The 22,312-nt window shown below is 40.9% G+C and overlaps 1 protein-coding gene across 4 annotated transcripts in view; it reads left to right on the top strand.

Annotated features, from left to right (window-relative positions):
* Sytl2 (synaptotagmin like 2) overlaps positions 1-20,551 on the top strand; it is a 63,042-nt gene extending 42,491 nt beyond the window's left edge. For all 4 annotated transcript variants that reach the window (XM_032893227.1, XM_032893226.1, XM_032893229.1 and 1 more), the window contains 9 exons: positions 1,335-1,429; positions 4,230-4,349; positions 5,627-5,796; positions 9,399-9,501; positions 11,332-11,502; positions 12,942-13,020; positions 15,394-15,493; positions 18,381-18,586; positions 19,439-20,551. In XM_032893227.1, the coding sequence (XP_032749118.1) occupies positions 1,335-1,429; positions 4,230-4,349; positions 5,627-5,796; positions 9,399-9,501; positions 11,332-11,502; positions 12,942-13,020; positions 15,394-15,493; positions 18,381-18,586; positions 19,439-19,584 (1,190 nt within the window). In that variant the 3' untranslated portion in view covers positions 19,585-20,551. The remainder of the gene's footprint in view (positions 1-1,334; positions 1,430-4,229; positions 4,350-5,626; positions 5,797-9,398; positions 9,502-11,331; positions 11,503-12,941; positions 13,021-15,393; positions 15,494-18,380; positions 18,587-19,438) is intronic.
* Positions 20,552-22,312: the final 1,761 nt, after the last annotated feature.

Below are 22,312 nucleotides of genomic sequence, written 5' to 3'. Positions count from 1 at the left end.
AATGTTTGTGTCTTAGAAAATACTTAAAGAGCACCTAGTATACACCAGGCAGTGTAACATGTCTTGAAATAGAAGCTCTTTCATTGTAAGAGCTACTACTCCACCTTAATAAAAGCTTACCCACTGGGACTCATGTATAAAAGAAGAAAACAATTTTCAAATTACATATATACAAATTATGACTCAAGCTCCCCCTCTGACTAGGCCTTCTTTACATACATTATTGTATTAAAAAGAAGTCATGTGCTATCTTTTCTTAATCAATTAGTAGAGTATATTAACTTGAAATGTTTACACCTGACCTTGATATACTGAAACGTCTTGGAGCCAAATGGTATCTAAACATATCCTTAAAATAATTTTTTTATACAGGGGCTTTCAATGTAGCCCTGGATGGCCTGGAACTTGCTATGTAGTCTAAGCTTTTCTCAAACTCACAGAAAATTGTTCTGCCTCTAAATATTAAGGGCTGGGATTAAAGACATGTACCACCTCACTGGCTAAAACAATTACTTTAAAACTTATAGAGTTTCATAATTCTGAGTAACAACCACCATCAGATCCATGGTATCACCTCTCCCTCTTGGACAGAAAGAGAGAGAGAGAGAGAGAGAGAGAGAGAGAGAGAGAGAGAGAGAGAGAGAGCGCCAAACAGGAATTTTCCTAATCACTAAACAACCAAACCTGGTCTCAGGCATTCCATAGTCAAGGGTCTTTACTGTTGAATTGTGAACAAAATTCCTAAGTGTCCAAATGAAATAGTTTTTCAGCCTGCAGCATGTTGAAATGTGGTGGATCTTGTTGGGGGTGGGTAGGGGAGATGAACCAATACATTACAGCACTTGGGATTCAGAGTTCTGACGTGGGGAAAAATAAAATGAATTCATGTTGACAAGCAGGGGTCTTTTTGAGGCCACTGTCTGTCTCTTTGTATCCCTGACTATCCTGGAAGTCACTACATAGGGCAGTATGGCTTCAAGCCAACAGCAATGCTCTTGCCTCAGCCTCAGTGCGTGGCTGGGATTGTAGACCTGAGCTCTCATGCCTGGTGCATAACATAATACAAGACCAACACAAATTAAACAAGAGCAAGTGGTTTCATTTGTTTGCTCGTCAACTCATTTTTATTTGGTTCAACTCCCTTCAAGTTCTCTCTCTGGATATGACTTACACGGACTGCTTGTCACTTATCTCATGATCCTATGCATGCCAGCGACTACACCTTTAACCTCTCTACAGAACAGCATCCATAAATGAAAGCAAAGTGTATTCTCAATGTGTGCCTAATGTCTGGTGGTCGTGGGTAATTTTGAAATCTAAATGCTGCTCTCTAGTTTCCACAGTGCCTTCACTGCCTGATAATCAGTTTTCCCACCCTGACAAACTCAAAAGGATGAGCAAGTCTGTGCCAGCATTTCTTCAAGATGAGGCAAGTTTATGTTTTGAACCTTTGGGGAAATGGAGCCTGATAGGAGTTTTGCTCTGCCACCATCAGGGCATCTGCACTCTGAGTATGACCTGAACCTAGGATGTCAATGGAGTGAATCTTGCCTCCCAAGTCAATGCAGGCAGTGGTGTTGATCCAGGCATAGGGCAAGCAAGTCGTGTCTCATCTCTCTCAAACAGTAGGTATTCTGGCCAGTGAAGTTGGGTTGAATAGACCTAGGATTGTGAAACTTTTGCTTCAAAGTAGGTACAAATTAAGAAATCTGGGGAGAAATATGTTGTATAAATTAACTGTATCTATAGCTAAGAGCTGGTCTGTAAAACCATAGGAAGTAAACCATTTCCAAAGCACCTGTTAAAATAATCGGCTGGTTTCCACAAACTTTCCGTTTATTTCACTTAGTTCTCCAATGGCTGTGAAAGGTATGCACCACCATTATCTCCAAATATTACAGGTGGAAAAAATAAAGCCTGTGGAATTAAAATATCTTCAAACAGCCAGATTGTGGACTGGCATCCAGATCTGATTTCCCTGCTGGTAACCATTGTGTCATAACCGTGTAGGAACATGGCTATGCTCCATAATTTACCAAGTACAGAATATGTACCATGAACTCAATACTCCAGGTAGTTTCCAAACACCCAGAAACCACTACAAACTAGATCTAACCCTTGGCCTGAGGTCTTTTGACTTAGTAAGATCTCAGTTTCTTGTGGTCACATGATTAGAAGCCTGTGGTCTGTAGTAAGATATTCCCAGTTCTGGCTATAAAGTTAGGTTGTTGTAAATTCTTTACTTTCGGTGAGTCTGGTTTTTGACTCTCTACTGTATGAGGTTGTTGGGACCGAATGACCTAATGCAAAGAAAACATATAACACAGTGCCTGGAGCATAGTGAACACTCACTCAGTAAAGGTGAGAATCTGTGACTCTAGATTTTTGCCCTGGTTTCTGAAGGGGAAATGGGAGGCTTTATACTCAAGCCAATCTTCTTAAAAGACAGGATGTGAGCAAAATTCTGAGCAAGATGTAAATAGCACCCTATTCCCATCCTGGGTGCCCTTCTGTCCATCAGGGACTTCAGGTGAACAGCACCTGCAAATATTTAACCCTTGCAGATGTTTAAGAGCCCTACACTAGTTTGGAAAAGAAATCACTTATTTTGTGGGGAGAACTAACTCATTAGCTGGTGCCAGCCACATATAAACTCCACACAATTTCTGTCATTTAGACCTTTCAAGATTGGCTCTGGTCTTGGGTGGTCATAGGGATGAAACATCATTTGAGCAGAGAATTGTACCGGTATATATGTTAAGTTTATCCTTCAGTTTTAACCTGCTGTCTCAGCCCTTAATGGGACATTTATTTGGCTTTGCGTATCAGAGGCATCGGAATGAAACTGTATCACTTTACTCTTCTAAGCATGTAGGCTTGAACTGGAGAGTAAAGGATTCAGTGATGAAATCAACCCTTGCTCCTTTATCAGCTGTCCCTTTGAAACTTAGTCACCTTTACAGAGTGCTAGCTATGTGAAAAATTCAGTACCAGGTCAATAAGACAGGGTCCCATACCTTATTGATGATCTGGTATGCTAGTAGGATATATAATGTGTTCTGGGAGAGGAGAATGGATTGTTTAGTGTGTGGGAAGGGAATGTAACATCAGAGGTATTTAGAAGGTATGGATTTTTTTTTTAATCCTCGAGACATGATTATTTTCTTTTCCATGTTAGTCATTAATTTTTTCTTTAACTCCTTTATTAATCTGCATTATAATGGCACCTATGATGTTGATGTGTAATCGCATGAGCTGGAATATACTAGCATGAACTAACTACTCTTCCATAACCCTGGAGCCATCGAACTGCTCCATAGGTCCTGCAATCCCCAAATAAAATTGTTATGAGTTATGAACCTTATAAGAAAGCATTCAACAAACTTTAAGTACAAATGCAATTGAATTTGTCATTGCTGTTTTTCCCCCTTGTTCTAAGTAGATGTTCCTTGGGATGTTTTTAAAATAAGTATCCTATTGCTTTTTAAGTTTTAAAGCAATGTGTTGAAAGCTAGTGAATGGGTAATTTCAAAGACTTAAAAGCAACAAAAGGATAAATACAGCAACACTATAGGTTACATAAGGGATGCCTTACAGTTAAAAGTATAAAATGTAATCAAAACTCATTAGACTAGCCCTTATTATTCCTAGTTTAATAGTATCACTAGCAAAAGATTTTGATTTTTAAGAAAGCTAAAGCTAAAATATTAAGAATGAAAAGACTTAAGCATGGTATTTTATACTTTGATAGGATTTCATGGATATTTTATGATATATATCATATCAATATATATCTTCTGTAGGGTATATAAATATATTAAAAGTGACAAGAGGGGTTGAGGGTTTAGCTCAGTGGTAGAGCACTTGCCTAGCAAGCGCAAGGCCCTGGGTTCGGTCCCCAGCTCCAAAAAAAAAAAAGAAGAAAAAAGTGACAAGAAAGCTCACAGTGGTACTATCTTCCATAGGTCACACTGTGGGAAAATATCACTTCATCATCCTCTTAGCACACTGCTCTCTTAGGTGAGGCCCACTGCAGACCACCACTCTATCCAGAACCCCCAGCAATTAGCCCTAGCATTGCCTTTGGGAAATGTCACAGATCATTGTGTAATAAGATACCATCCTCTCCCAGACATAGATTCTAACGTTGACTCATTCCAAACTTAAAATATTCTGACCTTGACTCATTCCAAATATAAACACTGCATATGTGATGTGATGTCTTGTAGAGCGATGACAGAGAAACAGACACAGCATCAGAGAGCAGCTACCAGCTCAGGAGATACAAGAAGAGCCCCAGCTCATTAACCAATCTTAGCAGCTCCTCTGGCATGACGTCCTTGTCCTCTGTATGTAAACAAAGGCTCCATTTTAATCTCTCTCTCTGCTGCTCTAAACTTTGCTCTTCTGTGCCCCTTGCTCACTGTAAAGTGGCCTTTTTTCTTATCTCTAAAACTCAACATCATTTCCTTTAATTTAATTTAATTTGTAATTACCTTCCAGCTAGCTATACATTCCAATTCTCATAGAATGAGGGGTTTAATGCACATTGTAATTAAAAACAATAACAGCAACAACCTTTTGATGTGCTTTAAAATTCTAAATTGGCAGTAATAGGAACCATTCAATTTTTTTTTTTTTTTTTTTTGTGGAACAGAGTAGCTATTACAGAACCTGCTTATCTCAGACATGACTTTATATATAACTTTCTGGCACACGTTATACCTGTCCGTTAAATAAGCCTCTTAGAATCTAGATTGAGTCTTTCGAGGAGTGGGTTAGTACTTCATTACCTTCTGGAAGGATCCAGAACAGACTTTTCAATGGAGAGCTCCCGTAGAAGCACAGTTGCTCAGATTTGATGAAAGTGGATGTGATTATGTGGAACTTCTCCCATAATTTAAGGTACTTCATGCAGTGTCGGTGTAGAAATACACATATGAAATGGCCTCGACATGTATTTATCTAAATAATTCCCTATTATCCATACACATTCACACAGCTCACCAGGTATGCTAGACAAATGGCGCCATGCTTAAATTCTTACTAGCCTTGTATTTCTGAAGCCCTTTTTAAAAAAATCTATTTAAATTGATTTTTCTCCCCTGATAATCTATGTATACCTGGGGAAGGCTCTAAGCTCCCTCCATCAATCATTTATAGTCTACCCTCCCTGAACTCTGAAAGCGCAAGGCTCAGCCAGAACTTTTCTAGATTCAGAGGAGAAGAAACATGGTAAAACTCCTATGCGGTGCCATGGGATTTTAAGCAATGCATCACTGTAATTCGTGTGCCTGGAGTTTCTCACATCCTTTCTCTTTAGCACTTTAAACACTAAGCATGGCTAGAGAATGCCACCTATCTTAAAAACCACCCTGTTTAGAGGTGAACTCACATCAAAGTGACTTTGCGTTGCAAAATCTGTCATTTAGGAACAACCCAAAGTGAAGCCTAGCCATATATATCATGTCAGATCACCTGTGTTGGTATTACCATATGCCACACCAAATCAACTGGTTTTCTATGCAAGCTGGAAGCGTAATGCCAAGCAGGGTCTGTGTGTGAGCCGCTTGCACTGAGGTGTCAGGAGCGAGATGTGAACACTGCCTGTTTCTGATACACCCAGGCGAGCGGCAGTGTGATGAGCGTTTATAGCGGAGACTTTGGCAACCTGGAAGTGAAAGGAAGCGTGCAGTTTGCAATCGACTACGTGGAGTCCCTGAAAGAGCTGCATGTGTTTGTGGCCCAGTGTAAGGACTTAGCAGCGGCAGATGCTAAGAAACAGCGCTCAGACCCGTGAGTACAGACCCGGGAGGGCTCACCCATTTTTTTTTTCTTAGTTCTCAGTCAGTCTGGTAGGGATCAAGGAATCAATCAAAGCCATCAAAGACAGGGTCTGTGTGTGCTTGCATTTGAAATGTTGGTTGCTTTATAAACCCATATGTCAAACATTCGATTATAAAAGAAGATAAAGAGAAACACTAAATATTTCAGTTTGGGGACTCTGGGGGCATCACTTGAGACAAGAACTCCATAAAGATGGATTCAGAGGCAGCAAAACCCAGAATGAAGTCAGATCCCCGCTCTCCTGGCAGGCTTTCAAAACTTTTCTAAAATTAGAGGCACGAGGAACAGACTTCATAATGTTCATTGTTGTGAAAACACTCAAGACTTAGTAAAGTAGTTCCCATATTTAAATTATGTCCCACAAAGCCCATGTGGTGTGGCACACATCTGTAACCCCAGCTCTCGGGAGGTAGAGGCTGGAGGATGGTAAGTTGGGAGCAAGCGTCTGCTGTACAGGAAGACCCCTGTCTCAAGACCAAGGAGTAAGAAATGCGGTCACGTCTTTAGGAAGAATGGCTGATTCGTCTTTTAAGTCATAGGAGTGAGTGCACTTCAGTTTGTTTGAAGGTTGGCCTTTGAAGAAGTCCGATTTGTGACCATTTTTCTCGGTCATTCCCAGTTGGTTTTTATTTTCTTTTTATTTCAAAGAGCAATGTACCATTTGATTACAGAGTAGATGGAATGACCACATTCATTCTAAACAGAACTCACTAAAAGTTAGAAGGTACTTACAGATACCAAATGGTAAAATGTTCCATTTTTGTATTTTTAGGCATGTAATTTTACTTTTAATTTATGAGTGTGTTTTTCCGCTTGAATGTGTATGAACCAAATGAGAACCTGGTGCCTATAGAGACCAGAAGAGAGAATCAGACAGAGTCACTAGAACTTAAGTTAAACATGGTCGTGAGCTGCGTGTTGGTGCTGGGAACGAACCGGGATCCTCTGAGACAGTGAAAGTGCTCTGAACCACTGAGTACTTTTTAACAATATTTTTATTTACCTTGCCAAATATATATATATATATATATATATATATATATATATATACTCTGAGCCTATTCTCTCCTCCCCATTCCCTTCTCTGGTCCCTTTCCCACTCCCTCTGGAACTTTTCCTTATCCTAACATGTTCCCTTCCTGATCTCAAGTATTGCTATAAAAAAACAAAACACAAGCTTAATTAGAGTTGCTCACATGTTTATGAATGTGTGTGTGTTTACCATAACCATGGTCATTTTATAATGGGTCATTTATCAGTGGCAACTTTATCATAGCTGTACCCCTGAGGAAAAATAACTCGTCCTTCCCCATCACCCATCAATTGCCAATAGCTTCTCTACTAGGAGCACTTCCCCCATGCGTCCTGGAGTGCTGGAGTCCTCCATCTTGTATAGGTACCCACAGCTGCTGTGAGCTCGAGTGTTATCCCGTGTCATGTCCAGCAAAGGGTTTTGCAGCACTCTTCTTCACCCTCCAGCTCCTACCTTTCTGCTTCTTCCTTCTCCAATGTTCTCTGAGCTTGGGGTGAGGAGATTGAGAGAGATGACCCATTTAGGGCTGGGCACATGAAGGTCACTTGTTCTCAGCATTGTGACCAGTTATGAGTCTCTGCACTAAAAACGTCCCTCTGCAAAAGGAAGCTTCTCCGACCAGGGGTAAGGGCAGCACTGACCTATGGCCATAAACACAAACACTTAGAGGCAGTTTGATAACATGTACACTTAGCAACATAAAAATGGTAGGTACCCCATGAATACCACCATGGAATTTTGATCAAGTTTACCCACGTGTGAGCTATGACCTGTAGAATAGACCTCAATTCCAATCAGGAAGTGGTTGGTTACTCCTGTAACAGCTATGTCTCTGTGGCATTGGTGAGCTTGTCTTGCCTAGTAGGTCAGTATTGTAGCATGCAGGCTCCGCTGCTGGTAAGATAGCCGATCACTTTTCCACCCTGGCGGCTGATATAGAGCACCTTGCAACACTATGAAAGCGAGCCAGTGAAGAAAATTTCCAGGTCAGTTCCAGTTTTGTTACTCTCTGCCCTGCCACCAGAGTGTGTGGTGTATTCAGGCAGTTAGGTCTTAGTATATAGTTCTAGTGGCCAACCAAAACCAATGGCAGTAGCCTATATTATTCAAAGGTGCAGCTCTGGGACTCTGACCAACAATTTAGACAATTCACATCTGGCAGTAGGATCTTTTTTCACTTAATAACTTCTGGCTTCTAGGGGGTGGGATATCATTGATCCATGCAGGTTACCCCCATTCAAACTCCCTTTAAACGTTTTTTAAAACAATAATTTTACAAAGTATCAGATATTCTTAAGGCTGCCCATATCCATAAGACTTTCCATCCACTTCTAGTTTTGGTGAGACTTCTCCCCACCCTGCCCTCTTCTTCTTCCTCTCCTCCTCCTCCCCCTCCTCCTCCCCTCTCTCTCTCTCTCTGTGCATGCATGTATGTGTGTGTGTGTGTGTGTGTGTGTGTGTGTGTGTGTGTGTGGCATATGGATGTGTGTGAGTGATGTATATGTGAGTGTAGATGCACTAATCCCATATGTAATAGCATATATGTGATGGTCAGAGGGTAAACCTCACAACTTTCAGGAATCAGTTCTCTGCTTCCACACTATACTGAGGCAGAGTCTATCTTGTGGATCCTGCTGCTTCACCTCACACTCCATGGAAAGTGGGCTATGAGCTCCTGGGGGGATTCTCCTCTCTCCCTCCCATGTCATTGCAAAGGGGTTGGGATTACAGGTGCACACTGCCCTATTCAGCTTTTATGTAAGTTCTGGGGAGCCAAACTCATGTCATCAGGTGTGTGTGACAAGTGCCCCTCCTCACTGAACAACCTCCTGGACCTCCTTTTTTTTTTTTTTCTTTTCTTTTTTCTTTTTCTTTCTTCTCTCTTTCTCTCTCTCTCTCTCTCTTTTCTCTTTTTTTTTTTGCAGAATAGCTTCCTTGGCATCCTTCATTGGTTTTATACCAAATATGGATGGACCAAGCAGATGTATGCCAAGATTCATTTGTTCATAAGTTGGTAATAAAGTAATAGCTTACAAATCCCACAGTCATCAAAGCCTTTTCTCAACAGGAAACAGACCAAAAGAATTGAACATTATACTAGAAGTCTGTTGCCTATTTTTCCTTATGTACCACATTAGGAAAGCCAACAGAAAACAATGAATTCAAGACTAGTCATGGTGGCTCACACCTATAATACAAGCACTTAAAGAGTGGATACAGGAGAATCGAGAGTTCAAGGCCTGCTTGAGCTACATAAAGAAACACATTTTCTAAAAGGAAATTTCCATTTACAAATCTTAAAACAACATTAAGTGATCCATTCTACTAAATCTTTTAATCCATTTTAATATTTTAAAATACAAAGGTGTGGACAGGAACATTTCTTTCTTACTGTTTTTATCAGCACCATGTAATAATTTCTGCTCTCAGTTTTCAATGTGCTGTAAAAGGTAAATGCAAACCAAACAATATCACTCATTTTCTCTGACTTTCACGTCTCTCCATGTTTCTTTTTTAGATATGTAAAGACCTATCTTCTACCAGACAAAGGCAAAATGGGCAAGAAGAAGACCCTTGTAGTGAAGAAGACCTTGAATCCTGTATACAACGAGATATTGCGGGTATTTCTAAACTCTGTCCACAGGCAAAGCTTCCGTGATAACTTGGGCATTGAAATAGTCATATCTGCTTGGGTGGTGTCTGAAAATGTCAGCACCCCAGCCTCAACTGCCTTTGTCTTTGTTATGTAATTCAGCAGAAGTCCATCTTCTTCACACTCCCACATTTTCTGTTCCTTCAGGCTGGAAGAGACTTCCTCCCAACCCTTTCTTAACTGTACCTTAAGCTGCTCTTAAATACTTCTGCCTCAGCAAACATAATTCCTCTGATGACCACTGATTCCCTAGCCTTTCTTATGACAGCCTGTGCTAACATTCAGTACTTTTTAACCTTGACACTAAGGGTTAAGTTCCACCAGGGCAAGGACTAATCTGTGGTGTGTACAGTGTATAACACTCCCACACCTCAGATCTCAAAAACAAGGCTAATGGTAATTTCCATATCTACAAAGGGGGAAATAATAATACTTACCTACCCCCTTTGGGAATCACAGACTAGACATTAAATGAGCTAATGCCTCACATTAGACATTTAATGCATACTGATTCACAGCACAGTGTTTAGGGTAGGGGACACCACAAACATGTTTATTGGAAAGATGGATAGGTGGGTTGTAAATGGAAAGTTGCCTAGCTCACATCCATTCTTTTTCTCCCTACATGGGATGTCATACTGTTATGATTGACAAATCACTTAAATAAGAGGTACTGTTCATTCTCTGTTTTAGAAAACTATAAGTATTTGATAATCCTCCAGGAAAGGGGGAAGAAGTGGTTTAATGATGGTGTCAGTCGTCCATGACTGAATTAGCCATCCATGGATTTATGTAGCAAGTTTGTAATTACTGTTTGACTGTGATATATCCCAGGACCCTGCTATTTCTGGGTCAGCTGCTTCAACCCTATACTCAGGAAAAGCCAGCTAATTTAAATTGTAAATTCAGAGAATGGTAGGTCTGATGTAACCAAAATGGACATTCAAGCAATATGTCACAAAGCCAAATGGAGATTATTTTTAGATTGGAAGTACTATTATTCCTTCCATGATTATATATAATCAAGGACTGACTTAATTTGAGATGAAAAACTGTTAGGGCACCAAGTCTTTCCTACCTAACCATGTGAGGCTAGAAAAATCAAATTTACTTTTTTAAGAAAAAAATGGTTATTAGATCTGATAATGCAGGAGATCTTTATGTAGGGGCAGGTTGCTTATGGGGGCTGTACCTTGGGTTTAAGTTTTCTGTGAATGCAGAACTATTTTAAACAATGAAGTCTAGCTGGGCACGGTAGTGCACACCTATAATCTGAGGACACAGAAAGGAGGTAAGGGGAATGTGGTGTTATCCTCAATTATACAGCAAGTTTGTGCAGTAGGCCTTAAGTGAGACCTTCTCTCAAAAAGACAAGAAAAAGAAACAGGAGAAATAAGTCTAAAAAAAGACCTTGTCCTTAGGTAGAAAACTAGAACTAGATTCTATATTGAATTATATTTTTAGATTGAATTTGATTTATGATCTATCTCTTATAAAAGCATCCAGCAAAGGTTGAATAATTGACTTTTGCTTTTAGAAAGCTATTTCCAGCTATGATATTTGAACTATGGCTTGCCTTTTCCAGCAGTGGGGAAAGCATCCGCGTTCATGAAAGATGGGGCTTTAGCTCTTTGAAATCAGACACGTGGAGTAAGATGCCTCCCCAAGCCTTTTGATATCGGAAATCAAACAGCTGAGGCATTTGGCTCCACACAGATGACCTTTCATCTCTGTGTCATAACTTTGGCATAAGGTGATGCTAGTCATCGTTTTAATTTTCTTCTCTTCACCACTGCAGTATAAAATTGAAAGGCAATTCTTAAAGACGCAGAAGTTGAACCTGTCTGTTTGGCATCGGGATACGTTTAAGCGCAACAGCTTTCTGGGGGAGGTAGAACTTGACCTCGAAACATGGGACTGGGACAGCAAACAGAACAAACAACTGAAGTGGTACCCGCTGAAGAGGAAGGTGGGTTCAGATCCCCTTGTTTGTGTGGTAGGTTGGTGCGCGATCTGGGGTACAGGAAAGAGACCAGAAGCATTTACCTCATAGTGCCAGTGTGGAACTTGGGACCATTTGAAGCTAGAATTGAATTTACGTTGTGTATTTGGTAAAGGAAGACTTTTAAAAATTCTATGGAGAACTTACATCATTCAATGCAAATGTTTGGCTTCGGGTCTTCAAAAAGGTCATTTAAGTGCTCCAATTCTTTGAAATCTGAGATAGACTTTGAGCCTAGCATATGGTCAGATTGTCCTTGAGAAGAATGTGCCTTTTGTTTTTTGGGTTTTTTGATTTTGTTTTTTATTTTTTAGTTACAGGGTCTTATTACATAGCCCATGCTTGATGGGAGCTGGCCCATTAGCCTACGGTAGCCTCAGGCTCATGGTCATCCCAGTTTAGCCCCCAATTGCTCTCATTAAGGTCTTACTCCTCAGGGCACCGCAGCCTGGGAGGAGGAGTTTGACTGCGCTTGCTGGACTTCAGGGAAGACACTGCTCCAGGGGTGGGAAAGCACAGTCTGAGATGTGGGAAAGTGGAGCTGGCTCGGGGATCCCCCAGCCTGTGATGAGACGGGACCAAAGTGGGGGTTCTCTGACTCCCGGACATCCAGGACTGCTGGGAGTCTCAGAAGAGTCGAGATCTGAGTCAGGGGCCCAGGCCGGCAGGCTGGGGACAGTGTCTAGGCCAGGGCTAGGGGAAGGGAGAGCTCCGGCTTGTCCTAGGGTGATTATCCTTAGCTTGGCAGAGTTAGAAAAGCATAGATGGACCTTCCATGGGAGAGCTGTGCTGCGAATCTGTAGACAAAGGCCTTCCCCAGGTCCCTCACAGCGGGTCTTGATGAAAGAGACAGTCCATGTTTAACCATATCATTGGCTGTTCACGGCGGAAAATGGATGCATACCATATCGTACCCACTTCTCAGGGTGGACCTGAGATTAAATACCTTTTGCAGGGAGGAATATCTGGGAAGGGGAGCTTATTGACTAAACCCTCAGGACCTCTAGGTAGATCATTAACATGGAGAACTCTGTTCTGGGCCTACGTGACCTCAGCTTATGTTTCCTTCTGTGAGGAGTGTGGCACGTGATCCAGACCAGGAATCAGGCAGGGGCCTAAGTCTCAAGTGTGTACCACCGACTTTCCAGGTCACAACCTGCTCTACCTTACCAAGCTTCTGGCATGGTTTTACCGTCCAACGGTAACATTTTTTTTTTCTTAGTTAAAAAAAAAAATAATTGCACGGAGCTTGGAGGCAGAGGAAAAACTAAGTTTGGAGCAAACATGTGATTCATAATCTCAGAAATGGGACAGATATGGTCCTGTAACACAGTATGCACTAACAGGATAGAAAAACATCTGTTCCTTACACTGCTAACATTTTTTTCTTTTTCTTTTTTTCTTAGACAGCACCAGTTGCCCTTGAGACAGAAAACAGAGGTGAAATGAAGCTAGCTCTCCAATATGTTCCAGAGCCAAGCCCTGGTATGCAGTGACTTTGTCTTCAGATCCAAAGCCTCCCCTTACCTCTTTGCTCTCCAGATAACTTGGGCCCTGTTATGTTTTCAAAGGTGGATTCCTGAGCTAACATCTTAAGTTAATAATTGTACAGATTAAAGGAGTCAACTCATAGTTGTAAACTAGAAAAATCTCATTACTTCTCTTATAGTAAGAAATACATAATCCTCTCTGTTTTGGCTGTTTAGTTCAGTGATAAGAGCTGTACTGACCTTGCTGTGGAGCGGATTCCCAGAACGTTTTCATCTTGCCCCATTTAACAATGCTATACCCTTTAAACAGTAGCTCCTCTTGCCCTTTCCCAGAGTGTAGGTAATACCAATTTACTTCCCATTTCTATGAGGAAATTCTTTGTTCTGTCTTTTGCAGCCCTGTAGATAGCCATTGTTTTGACTTCTTGGTTCCTGAAAATGTTTGTTTGTACCATGTGAATAGGCTTTGCTGTAGTGAAAATTTAGACCTATTGACAGAGCCACGATAGGGGAGAAACTCGAGTATTCCTTTCCCAGATGTGAACTAAAAGGGTTCATAGAAAGTGATTAGGAAATTGGAGCTCCTTGATCTTCCCTGATTAGTCTCATAAAGCTTTCTGTCTTGATTACTGATTGTAGGCTGGGCACTGGGGCCTTAGGCTGGGCATTGGGGCCTTAGGTCTCCAGCCATTTCAACAAGTTAAAAAAAACTGGCAGGAAATGAATGTCAGATCCCACCAACAATTAATTTCCCAGGCACATTGTCCTTAAGAAGTTGTAGAAATATTGTAGTAGAAGTCAGGAGCTGTGTAACTCATGTGTTCAATAACCAAGCCATAAAGCTACTAGGAAAAGGGATAATGGCTGGTGAAGGAACAGGTTGAAGTAGAAAAGGGCATTCTTCACTTAAAGGAAGAAAAGAAGAAGAAGAAGAGGGGGGAGGAGAAGGGGGTAGGAGGAGGAGGAGGAGGAAGAAGAGGAGGAGGAGAAGGGCAAAGCATATTTTTAAGCTAAATTGTGGCCCAACCATTATTCTATAACTTCTGGATCTTTTTGCATATGACTTTGTATCCTGTCACTTGAGGTCAATCTGCACAGAAGTGCCACTTCTAATTTTCCTCACTGACTTGGTGGTGAGGGCTTAGGGAATTATGCAGTGCAATGTTCTTTCCCTTGTCTGAGTGTTTACTCTGTAGGTGCTTCTCTCTACATTTGCCTTCCCTTCTTCAACCTCCCTTAGTCTCAGATGGAGTCTCAGCTCCACAAAGCGTTTCCTGACTCAGTTAGCACTCATTAAGCACATCATTTTTTTTTAAAGCACTGGGTAATAGCTTGATCTTTCATACCATGTTTCATTTTTGTGTTTCTATTTGCATTAGATTTATTTAAATTGATTTCTCCTGTATAGCCATATATATTTCCAAGGGGCATAAATTATGTATCAAAGATACACACATTATTATATATGTGTGTATCTTGTACACACACACACACACACACACACACACACGAGCACTTTATAGATGTGGCTATAGATCAATGAGTATGGTTTAATTGACTAAACCACCCAGGAAAAAATCTAATAATATTCCTCTGTTTATATGCAAGCAGTCTAGCATCAACTTTATACTAAGTCAACTTCTTAGTAACTACCTCCAATACTAACAATTATACTTGTATGTTCAATAGCCTTATGGCACATGTAAGGAGAAAGGGCAATAAAAAAACCAGTATCTAGTTTGGGTTCCTTTACACTCAAACCTGCCTTTAAAATGTCTTTCAGCTTACCAGTTCACACTGGCAATGGTATTTGAAGAGATTGTGCATTGTCTTGAGATGTTTTGCATACAATTGTAAACAGATGACCCATACCCCTGATGTCTGATGTTACTGAACCAAGTAAAACCCCCCCTCCAAAAGGACAAATGCCCTGTTCTTGGAAGCAATATGATGTTCCTACTGTCCAGAATTGTTTCCCCCATTTTTATTAGTTCTTTGAATTTTATGGAGTATATTCAGATCATATCCACCTCTCTTCCAACACCTCCCAGATCCACCTTTCCCTACCAAAGCAACTTTGTGTCCTCCCCATCCCCCAACCTCAAGTACAACAAACCAGAGGGGGGGCATCCTTAAAGAAAAGTAACTCTCCCTCTCAGAGCACCTATCTGTTGACAGCAGCTCCTATTTTTATAGAGCTGGCTGAGCTCAGGACATTCAGACTAAGAAGCACACGGCTGAATGTCCTAAGCTTAATCAGCTTAACACTGTCAAGCATTAGCTTGTTTCCTCATGGTATCCCATATGCAAGGTGACACCTTTTCCAAAAAGAAATGGCAACACATTTTGTTTCCTTGTTCAACTGCAGGCAAAAAGCTTCCTACTACTGGAGAAGTGCACATCTGGGTGAAGGAATGCCTTGACCTCCCACTGCTGAGGGGGAGCCACCTAAATTCTTTTGTTAAGTGGTAAGGATATTCATGACTCCACTTTCCTTAGCTCTCCTATAGCCTTGTCTTTGCTGGCTGGTGTCAATTCTCTGTATCAGTGATGTCAACACCCATCACTTACAGATTATTAGAAACATCAAACTGTAAGAGTCTATGACATCAGCTCCCAAAGCTTTATTTGGTTTTAAAATCAAACCTAAGAGATTGTGTCTACAAATGAAGCTAGATATTTGAAACTCACATGTAACATCTTCTGGGGTACCTCCGTTTCTGAGGGCAATTCTTACTACAAAAATGCTGTCTTAGTTTGGACTTCTATTGCTGTAACAAAACACCATGACCAAAAATTAGGTCGGGGAGGAAAAGGTTTGTTTGGCTTACACTTTTACATAACTGTTCATTATCACAGGAAGTCAGGACAGGAACTTAAGCAGGGCAGAAATCTAGAGGCAGAAGCTGATGCAGAGACCACAGAGAGGTGCTGCTTATCGGCTTGCTCCCCATGGCTTGCTCAGTCTGCTTTTTTATAGAACCCAGGACCAACAGCCCAGGGATGGTTCCACCTACAATGGGCAGGGCCCTCTCTCATCAATCACTAATTAAGAAAATGCCTTACAGCTGGATCTTAGGGAGGCATTTTATCAATTGAGTTTCCCTCCTTGACTCTGGCTTGTGTCAAGTTGACATAAGAATGGCCAGGACAATAGCTTAACCAAATTTTAATGCTGGATGTCACTCTATTTGGCTTCCGAATGAACAAGGGAGGATTTCTCTTACTTCCTATGTTCTGTTTGCCAAGATTTTGTTTTGGCTCTTTCTTTCTTTCTTTCTCTTTCTTTCTTTCTTTCTTTCTTTCTTTCTTTCTTTCTTTCTTTCTTTCTTTCCTTCCTTCCTTCCTTCTTTCTTTCTTTTTCTTTCTTGCCTATTTACATCAGATTGCAAATATCTTGAGAGTGATTTGTCAATCAAGTTCCAAGCAGGAGTTAGAATATAAAATACTTTTGAGTTTCCTGACAGCAAACTTTCCTCTGTTATACATACAGAATGACTGTGTCTAGTAAACAACCATTGAGTAAATATTGGTGTGGCCTTCTAGCTCCGGTCTTATCCCTAGAGACTCTACTAGAAGATAAGTTATACTATGTAGGCATATATGACGTAGACTTTTATATATATAAGATATGGCCTTGTTTGTTAGACATGTAGTACTCTGCCTAGGTTCTCTGGTAAGTTAATTCAGTTCAAGTCAGTCTCCCACTTTCAGATTTTCTTGTCTTTATGAGATGCATGGCAAGTTAATGTTCATTTAGTTATTATAATAAATGCAATATAAAATTGTCAAATTATTAATTCTAAAAGTCAAACCTAGCCTGTTGGAGAGATTTCTCTCTTTATTTTTTCAATTTTACAAGACATTAATTCCTTAGACTGACAATCAGAAATACACTGAAGTTCTAAATTTTTAAATTATTGGTTTCAGGAAACACTAACCAATAAGTCTCAAATTATGACAAAATTTTTAACACATAATGAAGTTTACTGTTATGATCATATGGCATAGTTTCTATATTTAATCCATTTATTTTCTTACCAATATTTATTACACTGATATACATTAATCTATACAACTTATATCTCTAGGGTTTACTATGAATTTTTTTCATTTTAATCAATGCTTTACTATGAGATCAAAAGGACAATGTGATAGGAAGAAGCTCATGTCCATTACAAGCTGATAAAAAGCCTTCGTGAACTTAAAAGTGTTTTTATTTTTTAATCAATTAGTTGATTAATTAATCCCCATTGACATATATTCACTGTACATAGTGCTAGATTATATAAGAACATAGATCACATAAAAAACATTTCAAAGTACACAATGTGTTTTGAGTATTTCTGCCCTCCCCCTTCTCGCCTCCTTCTATTTATCCCCTTTGTTTCCTTCCTAGGCAATTCTGCCTTTCCTTTCTCTCTCTTCCTCTGTGTGTCTGTGTGTCTGTGTGTCTGTCTGTCTGTCTCTCTCACACACACACAATCTATGTGATTGTTTGTGTCTTTCTAAGTCTGACAGTTCAGTTCACATGACTATCTTCAGTTTATTTGTGCTCAATTCTACGAGAAGCCTCTAGCAGCTCCTATCTCCTTAAGAACTTTCAGTTAACTGAGCTGCGCATGCCGCATGTTAGTTACTTCTAATGTCAGTCTCCCAAAGTCAACATCACCATTCCAACTTTGTACTGAGGCAGCAAGCGTCTGAGGAGATGAGTGACGTTCCTGGAGTTCATAGGCAGTAAGTCTCAGAGGCAGGCTTCAAACCCAGTTTGGCTGTTTCTGTGCCTAATCTTTCTAGCACAATATACCTTCCCCTGACTTTTATAAAACTACAGCAGGACCTCTCCAACATGTGCTCTCTCTGGTGTGTGTGTGTGTGTGTGTGTGTGTGTGTGTGTGTGTGTGTGTGTGTGAAAGCCAGAGTTTCTCAGGAATGGAATCTACTTTCTTTGAAACTGGGTCTCTCACTGGCCTGGCTCTTACTAATTAGGCTATTCTGCATGGTTACAGAGACTCAGGAATTCTTCCATTTTTATTTAATTCCCAGCACTGGGATTTAACATGCATACTACCGTGTTCAGCTTTTGGTACAGACACTGGTGATAGAACTCAGGTCCTCATGCTTGTCAACACACTCCACTGACAGCTGTCTCTCCAGTTTTGCTTTGTTTCTAAGACTCACTTCAATCTACCTCAGCCTGATGGATGCCGGATTTCTAGATGTGAACCACACACATGGCTTCCATGTTTTCTTCTTCCGTTGCCTGTGAGATAGCTGTGCTGAGGGACATGGACAGCACAGATGTTCACTTTCTTAACTAAGATGCCCTCACATCACTTTCTCCTTTTATAGTACCATCCTTCCAGATACCAGTAGAAAAAGTCGCCAGAAGACAAGAGCTGTAGGAAAAACCAGCAACCCCGTCTTCAACCATACCATGGTGTATGATGGGTTCAGGCCTGAAGATCTGATGGAAGCCTGTGTAGAACTCACAGTCTGGGACCATTATAAACTAACCAACCAGTTTCTGGGAGGTCTCCGGATCGGCTTTGGAACAGGTAACATTTGTCACAAGTTTAATTCTCTATGAGCCAAACTCTCGAGGAGATGCTAAAATCCTAAATGTAATGAAACCATTGGGTGAAAGGTCACCAGGGGTCCAAGGGTTCTTGGTTAAGAGGGTCTGTCCTTTCAGAACCTGATACTGTTGGCAGGTTCCAAAATCAGAGCTTGAAGGTTCTGACTTTGTGGACCAATATCCATACCCAGGGCCACTAATGAGTACTGTGCGGCATGTCCAAGCCAATGTACATGCATTCTTTGATTACAGGGCTCAAGAAAGTTAAACAATTGACAACAGGTATGCCCAAGAAGACAGGTGTTGCCAACATTCAAGGAGATAGGTGAACAAGATAAGTCTGCTCTAACAATTATAGAGACGACCACTTCATCACTCTGTTAGGTGTTTTATTACATTATGACATTTATTTCACAGTTCCATGAGGTAGTTAGTAATAGTGTCAAAAAAACACCCCAATACTCCAAAACAAAATAATAACAATAATGATTAATAATAATAAAGTTCATTTCTGAGGCAAGTTATGAGATTGAGTCTTTCAGGCCAAACGCCTTCACCAGTATTCCTAAGGCATCACCCAGTGTCTTCTCTACCTCAGAACACAATCCTCCTGATTCCTCTATGCCCTGAAAATTATCATCCAGCTTTCACATTCACATTCAGGTGAAGATCAGTCATCTGGGAGCCGTGAGGATTAAAACAAGGAAGCTCCTTGGGTGGTAAACAAGCTCTTCCTTATGCCCTAGATGTGCTCCCCAGGCGTGCACAGTCTACCTTGTCTTCCCTGCTGGATAGTGGGAAATGTAAATGAAAATGTTAAACTTTCTTTCAGGGAAAAGCTACGGGACTGAAGTGGATTGGATGGACTCTACTTCTGAGGAAGTCGCTCTCTGGGAGAAGATGGTAAACTCTCCCAACACTTGGGTTGAAGCAATGCTGCCCCTCAGGATGCTTCTCATCGCCAAGATTTCCAAGTGATCTTAGTCGATTCCACCATCAAAAGCTACTCCCCAGGGGGATCTGAACTTGAGTTGACGTCGTGCACAGATATCCTCTCCCATCGTCACTAATGACTACTATGAAGCATGCTCAATTTAATCTGCATGCATTCCTTTGCTTGCATGACTCAAGGGAACTAAACCATGACAAGATGTACAGCCCAGAAGTGCCATGTGATGCCAACATTCAAGGAGACAATTGAACGAGCTAGGAAAACTGAACTGTTGCTCCCACACCAAAGAAAAAGCTAGCTTTACGTGTTTCGTACCACAATCTGTGTTGCAGTTCAGGCCTGCCTTTTGGTTATTAAAATGATTGCTGGGCATATAAATAGGAAGGTTACGAGCAAAAGGACAAGGATACTCCTGGGCTGGGGCAGAGAGAGGAAGGACAGCGGTGATGACAACGACCTACATAATATGACAACTATTTACTTAGTAACCTCTAATGAAACATTGAATTCCATCTCAGGGCAGTAAGACTGACTTCACTGCTCATAAATCTGCCTTGAGAAACCCACACACACCCCGACTCCTATAACGTCACCTTTCTCAGTCTCAAACGGACTTTGGTGCCACCTACTGGCTGCATATGGAATTCAGCTCTTGGCTTATTTTGGCTTCATTTTTGCTAAAACGGGTGGCAAGTGTGTATTTTATAAGACTATGCTAAAATATTGCGTATAATGATGGTTTTTCTTATAATTTTACTATACGAAAACAGCATAATAGTCACAGATATGCTTTGCTACAAAGTTTTAATCGAAATATAAATTGCTCAACTGTATTGGACTTCCTATGTATAATTTTCAGAAGGTATTTTGTAAAAACCCTTAGAATAAATTATCATGACTTAAATTGTGTTGGTAGTTTATCCTGCCTTCTTAGATTTAAAAACAATATGTTGTATTAGGAATCCTAAAATATAAATTCTCTGGTATGGCTAATTTCTCCAGAGTCTTCCATGCAGCTCTCGGCATTGTCTCGTCTAACTGAGCTCTTTGGTTATTGTAAAAGGCAGAATTTTTTTACTTTACAAAACTTGTTGAGAATCTCTGAAAAAGGTTATTGAAGATAAAAAAGTTTTCCACAGAGATATTTGGATCGTTTTTTCAGGAAGCATTGCTTTAAAAGACTTGTTCTGAAAATGAATGAAGGTGAAATCTTTTTTTTTTTTATTAACTTGAAAAAATTTCACCATTTATTGTTGCAAACAGATATGGGTGTTCCTCCCACCTCCCCCATTGCTGCCCTCCCCCAACAGTCTAGTTCTCTTTCTTAAAGTTTTCCAGGGTCAAGAGATATCTTTAGGACCGTTTTGATTCATATGGGGGAAGCCCCTTGCTCCACCTTAAGACCTCTGTATTTGCTGTATTCTTGCTGTTTTAATTTCTAATCCGGCTCCTGTCGGGCAAGCATCCATCCTGCCTAATGTGGGCAGGCTTGAAGGTCTTCAGTCTCTGTTTTAAAATGACTGAAGGTGAAATCTTGTAACGATGTCTCATGGATGTCATCAAAGCCATGGGGCTCTTGCCTATAAACCCTGACCTAGAAGACTGAGGCAGGAGAATTGTTGCAAGTCTGAGGCTGGCTTGTGGTACGTGGTGAGAGTGGTTGAAAAACAAGAACAAACCAAAGAACGCTAAAACAAATAAAATCAAAGCCTACTAGGCCATTTACCTCTTTATGAAAGCAAATGCTGCAGCCTTCAATCCACTGGGTGCTGAGTTAATAGAGCCACCCCTCTGAGGTTGTGCTGGAATTGCAGTGTCAGTGCAAGCCCCGCTCTGGCTTGTGTCACAGTCGCAGTACAATCACCTCCCAACATCTGTGCATCTCAGAAGCACTAAAGACATCAGTTGCCCTCCTCCAACTCCAGCCAGGACTACCTGCCTCCCCTTACCCCCACAGCACTTGGGCTTGCTGAATATAGCAAAGAATATTTTGGCAGTTTTCTCAAGTGTTGCAGTAGGATTTTAAACGTGTATCCTCACTCCTTAGTCAAGTGCCCAGCTAGTTCATTTGACATACTGCTTATAAAGCATACATCAGCTGTGTGCAGAGTAGGAATGACAAGGTTTACCATTGGTGTTTCCTGATGAATCAGAGTCTAGATAGGTAAGCGAGGTTTCCCCTGGGGTAAAAATCAGGATAAAGGGTTGTCTAGTGTCCTAAGACTCCATCTCTTTGTTCACCCACTTTTCATTTATGTTGGACTCATTCTTTTTAATTTTTGATGTCCTATCTGTATACAATGTATTTTGATCAAATTCACCCCCTCTATCCCTCCAACAGATACTCCTTACAGATACCCCTGACCTGCCACCTCTCCATCTCACCTTTTCTCCATACAATCAGTCAGTCTAGTTGGCACTCCAGTTCATGAATAGGTGTAGGGCCCTCAGCTGGAGAAAGGGCGACCTACCCAGGGTAGCATCTCTGAAGAAAACTGGTGCTTCCTCTCCAGTGGCCATCAACTGCCAACAGGTTCTCCTCTATGGGTTGGGCTCCACTCCCATTCTGTTGAGTGACAAAACTTTCCCTAAGGAGATGCAACACACACATCTCCTTACCCCAGAAAGGACGATACCATCAGCAAACCAACGAGTTTTATTGGGGTTACTTACCAGATTACGCGTGAGGGGTTACTTACAGGAGCAAAGTCCACACAAGCCTGGGTGACAACTCCCTAAAGCCGGGAACCTGGA

The sequence above is a fragment of the Rattus rattus genome, chromosome 2 (genome assembly GCF_011064425.1).
Source record: "Rattus rattus isolate New Zealand chromosome 2, Rrattus_CSIRO_v1, whole genome shotgun sequence".
NCBI lineage: Eukaryota > Metazoa > Chordata > Mammalia > Rodentia > Muridae > Rattus > Rattus rattus.
The sequence above is the reverse complement of the archived record's forward strand: the minus strand, read 5'-3'. Positions and strand labels throughout refer to the sequence as shown.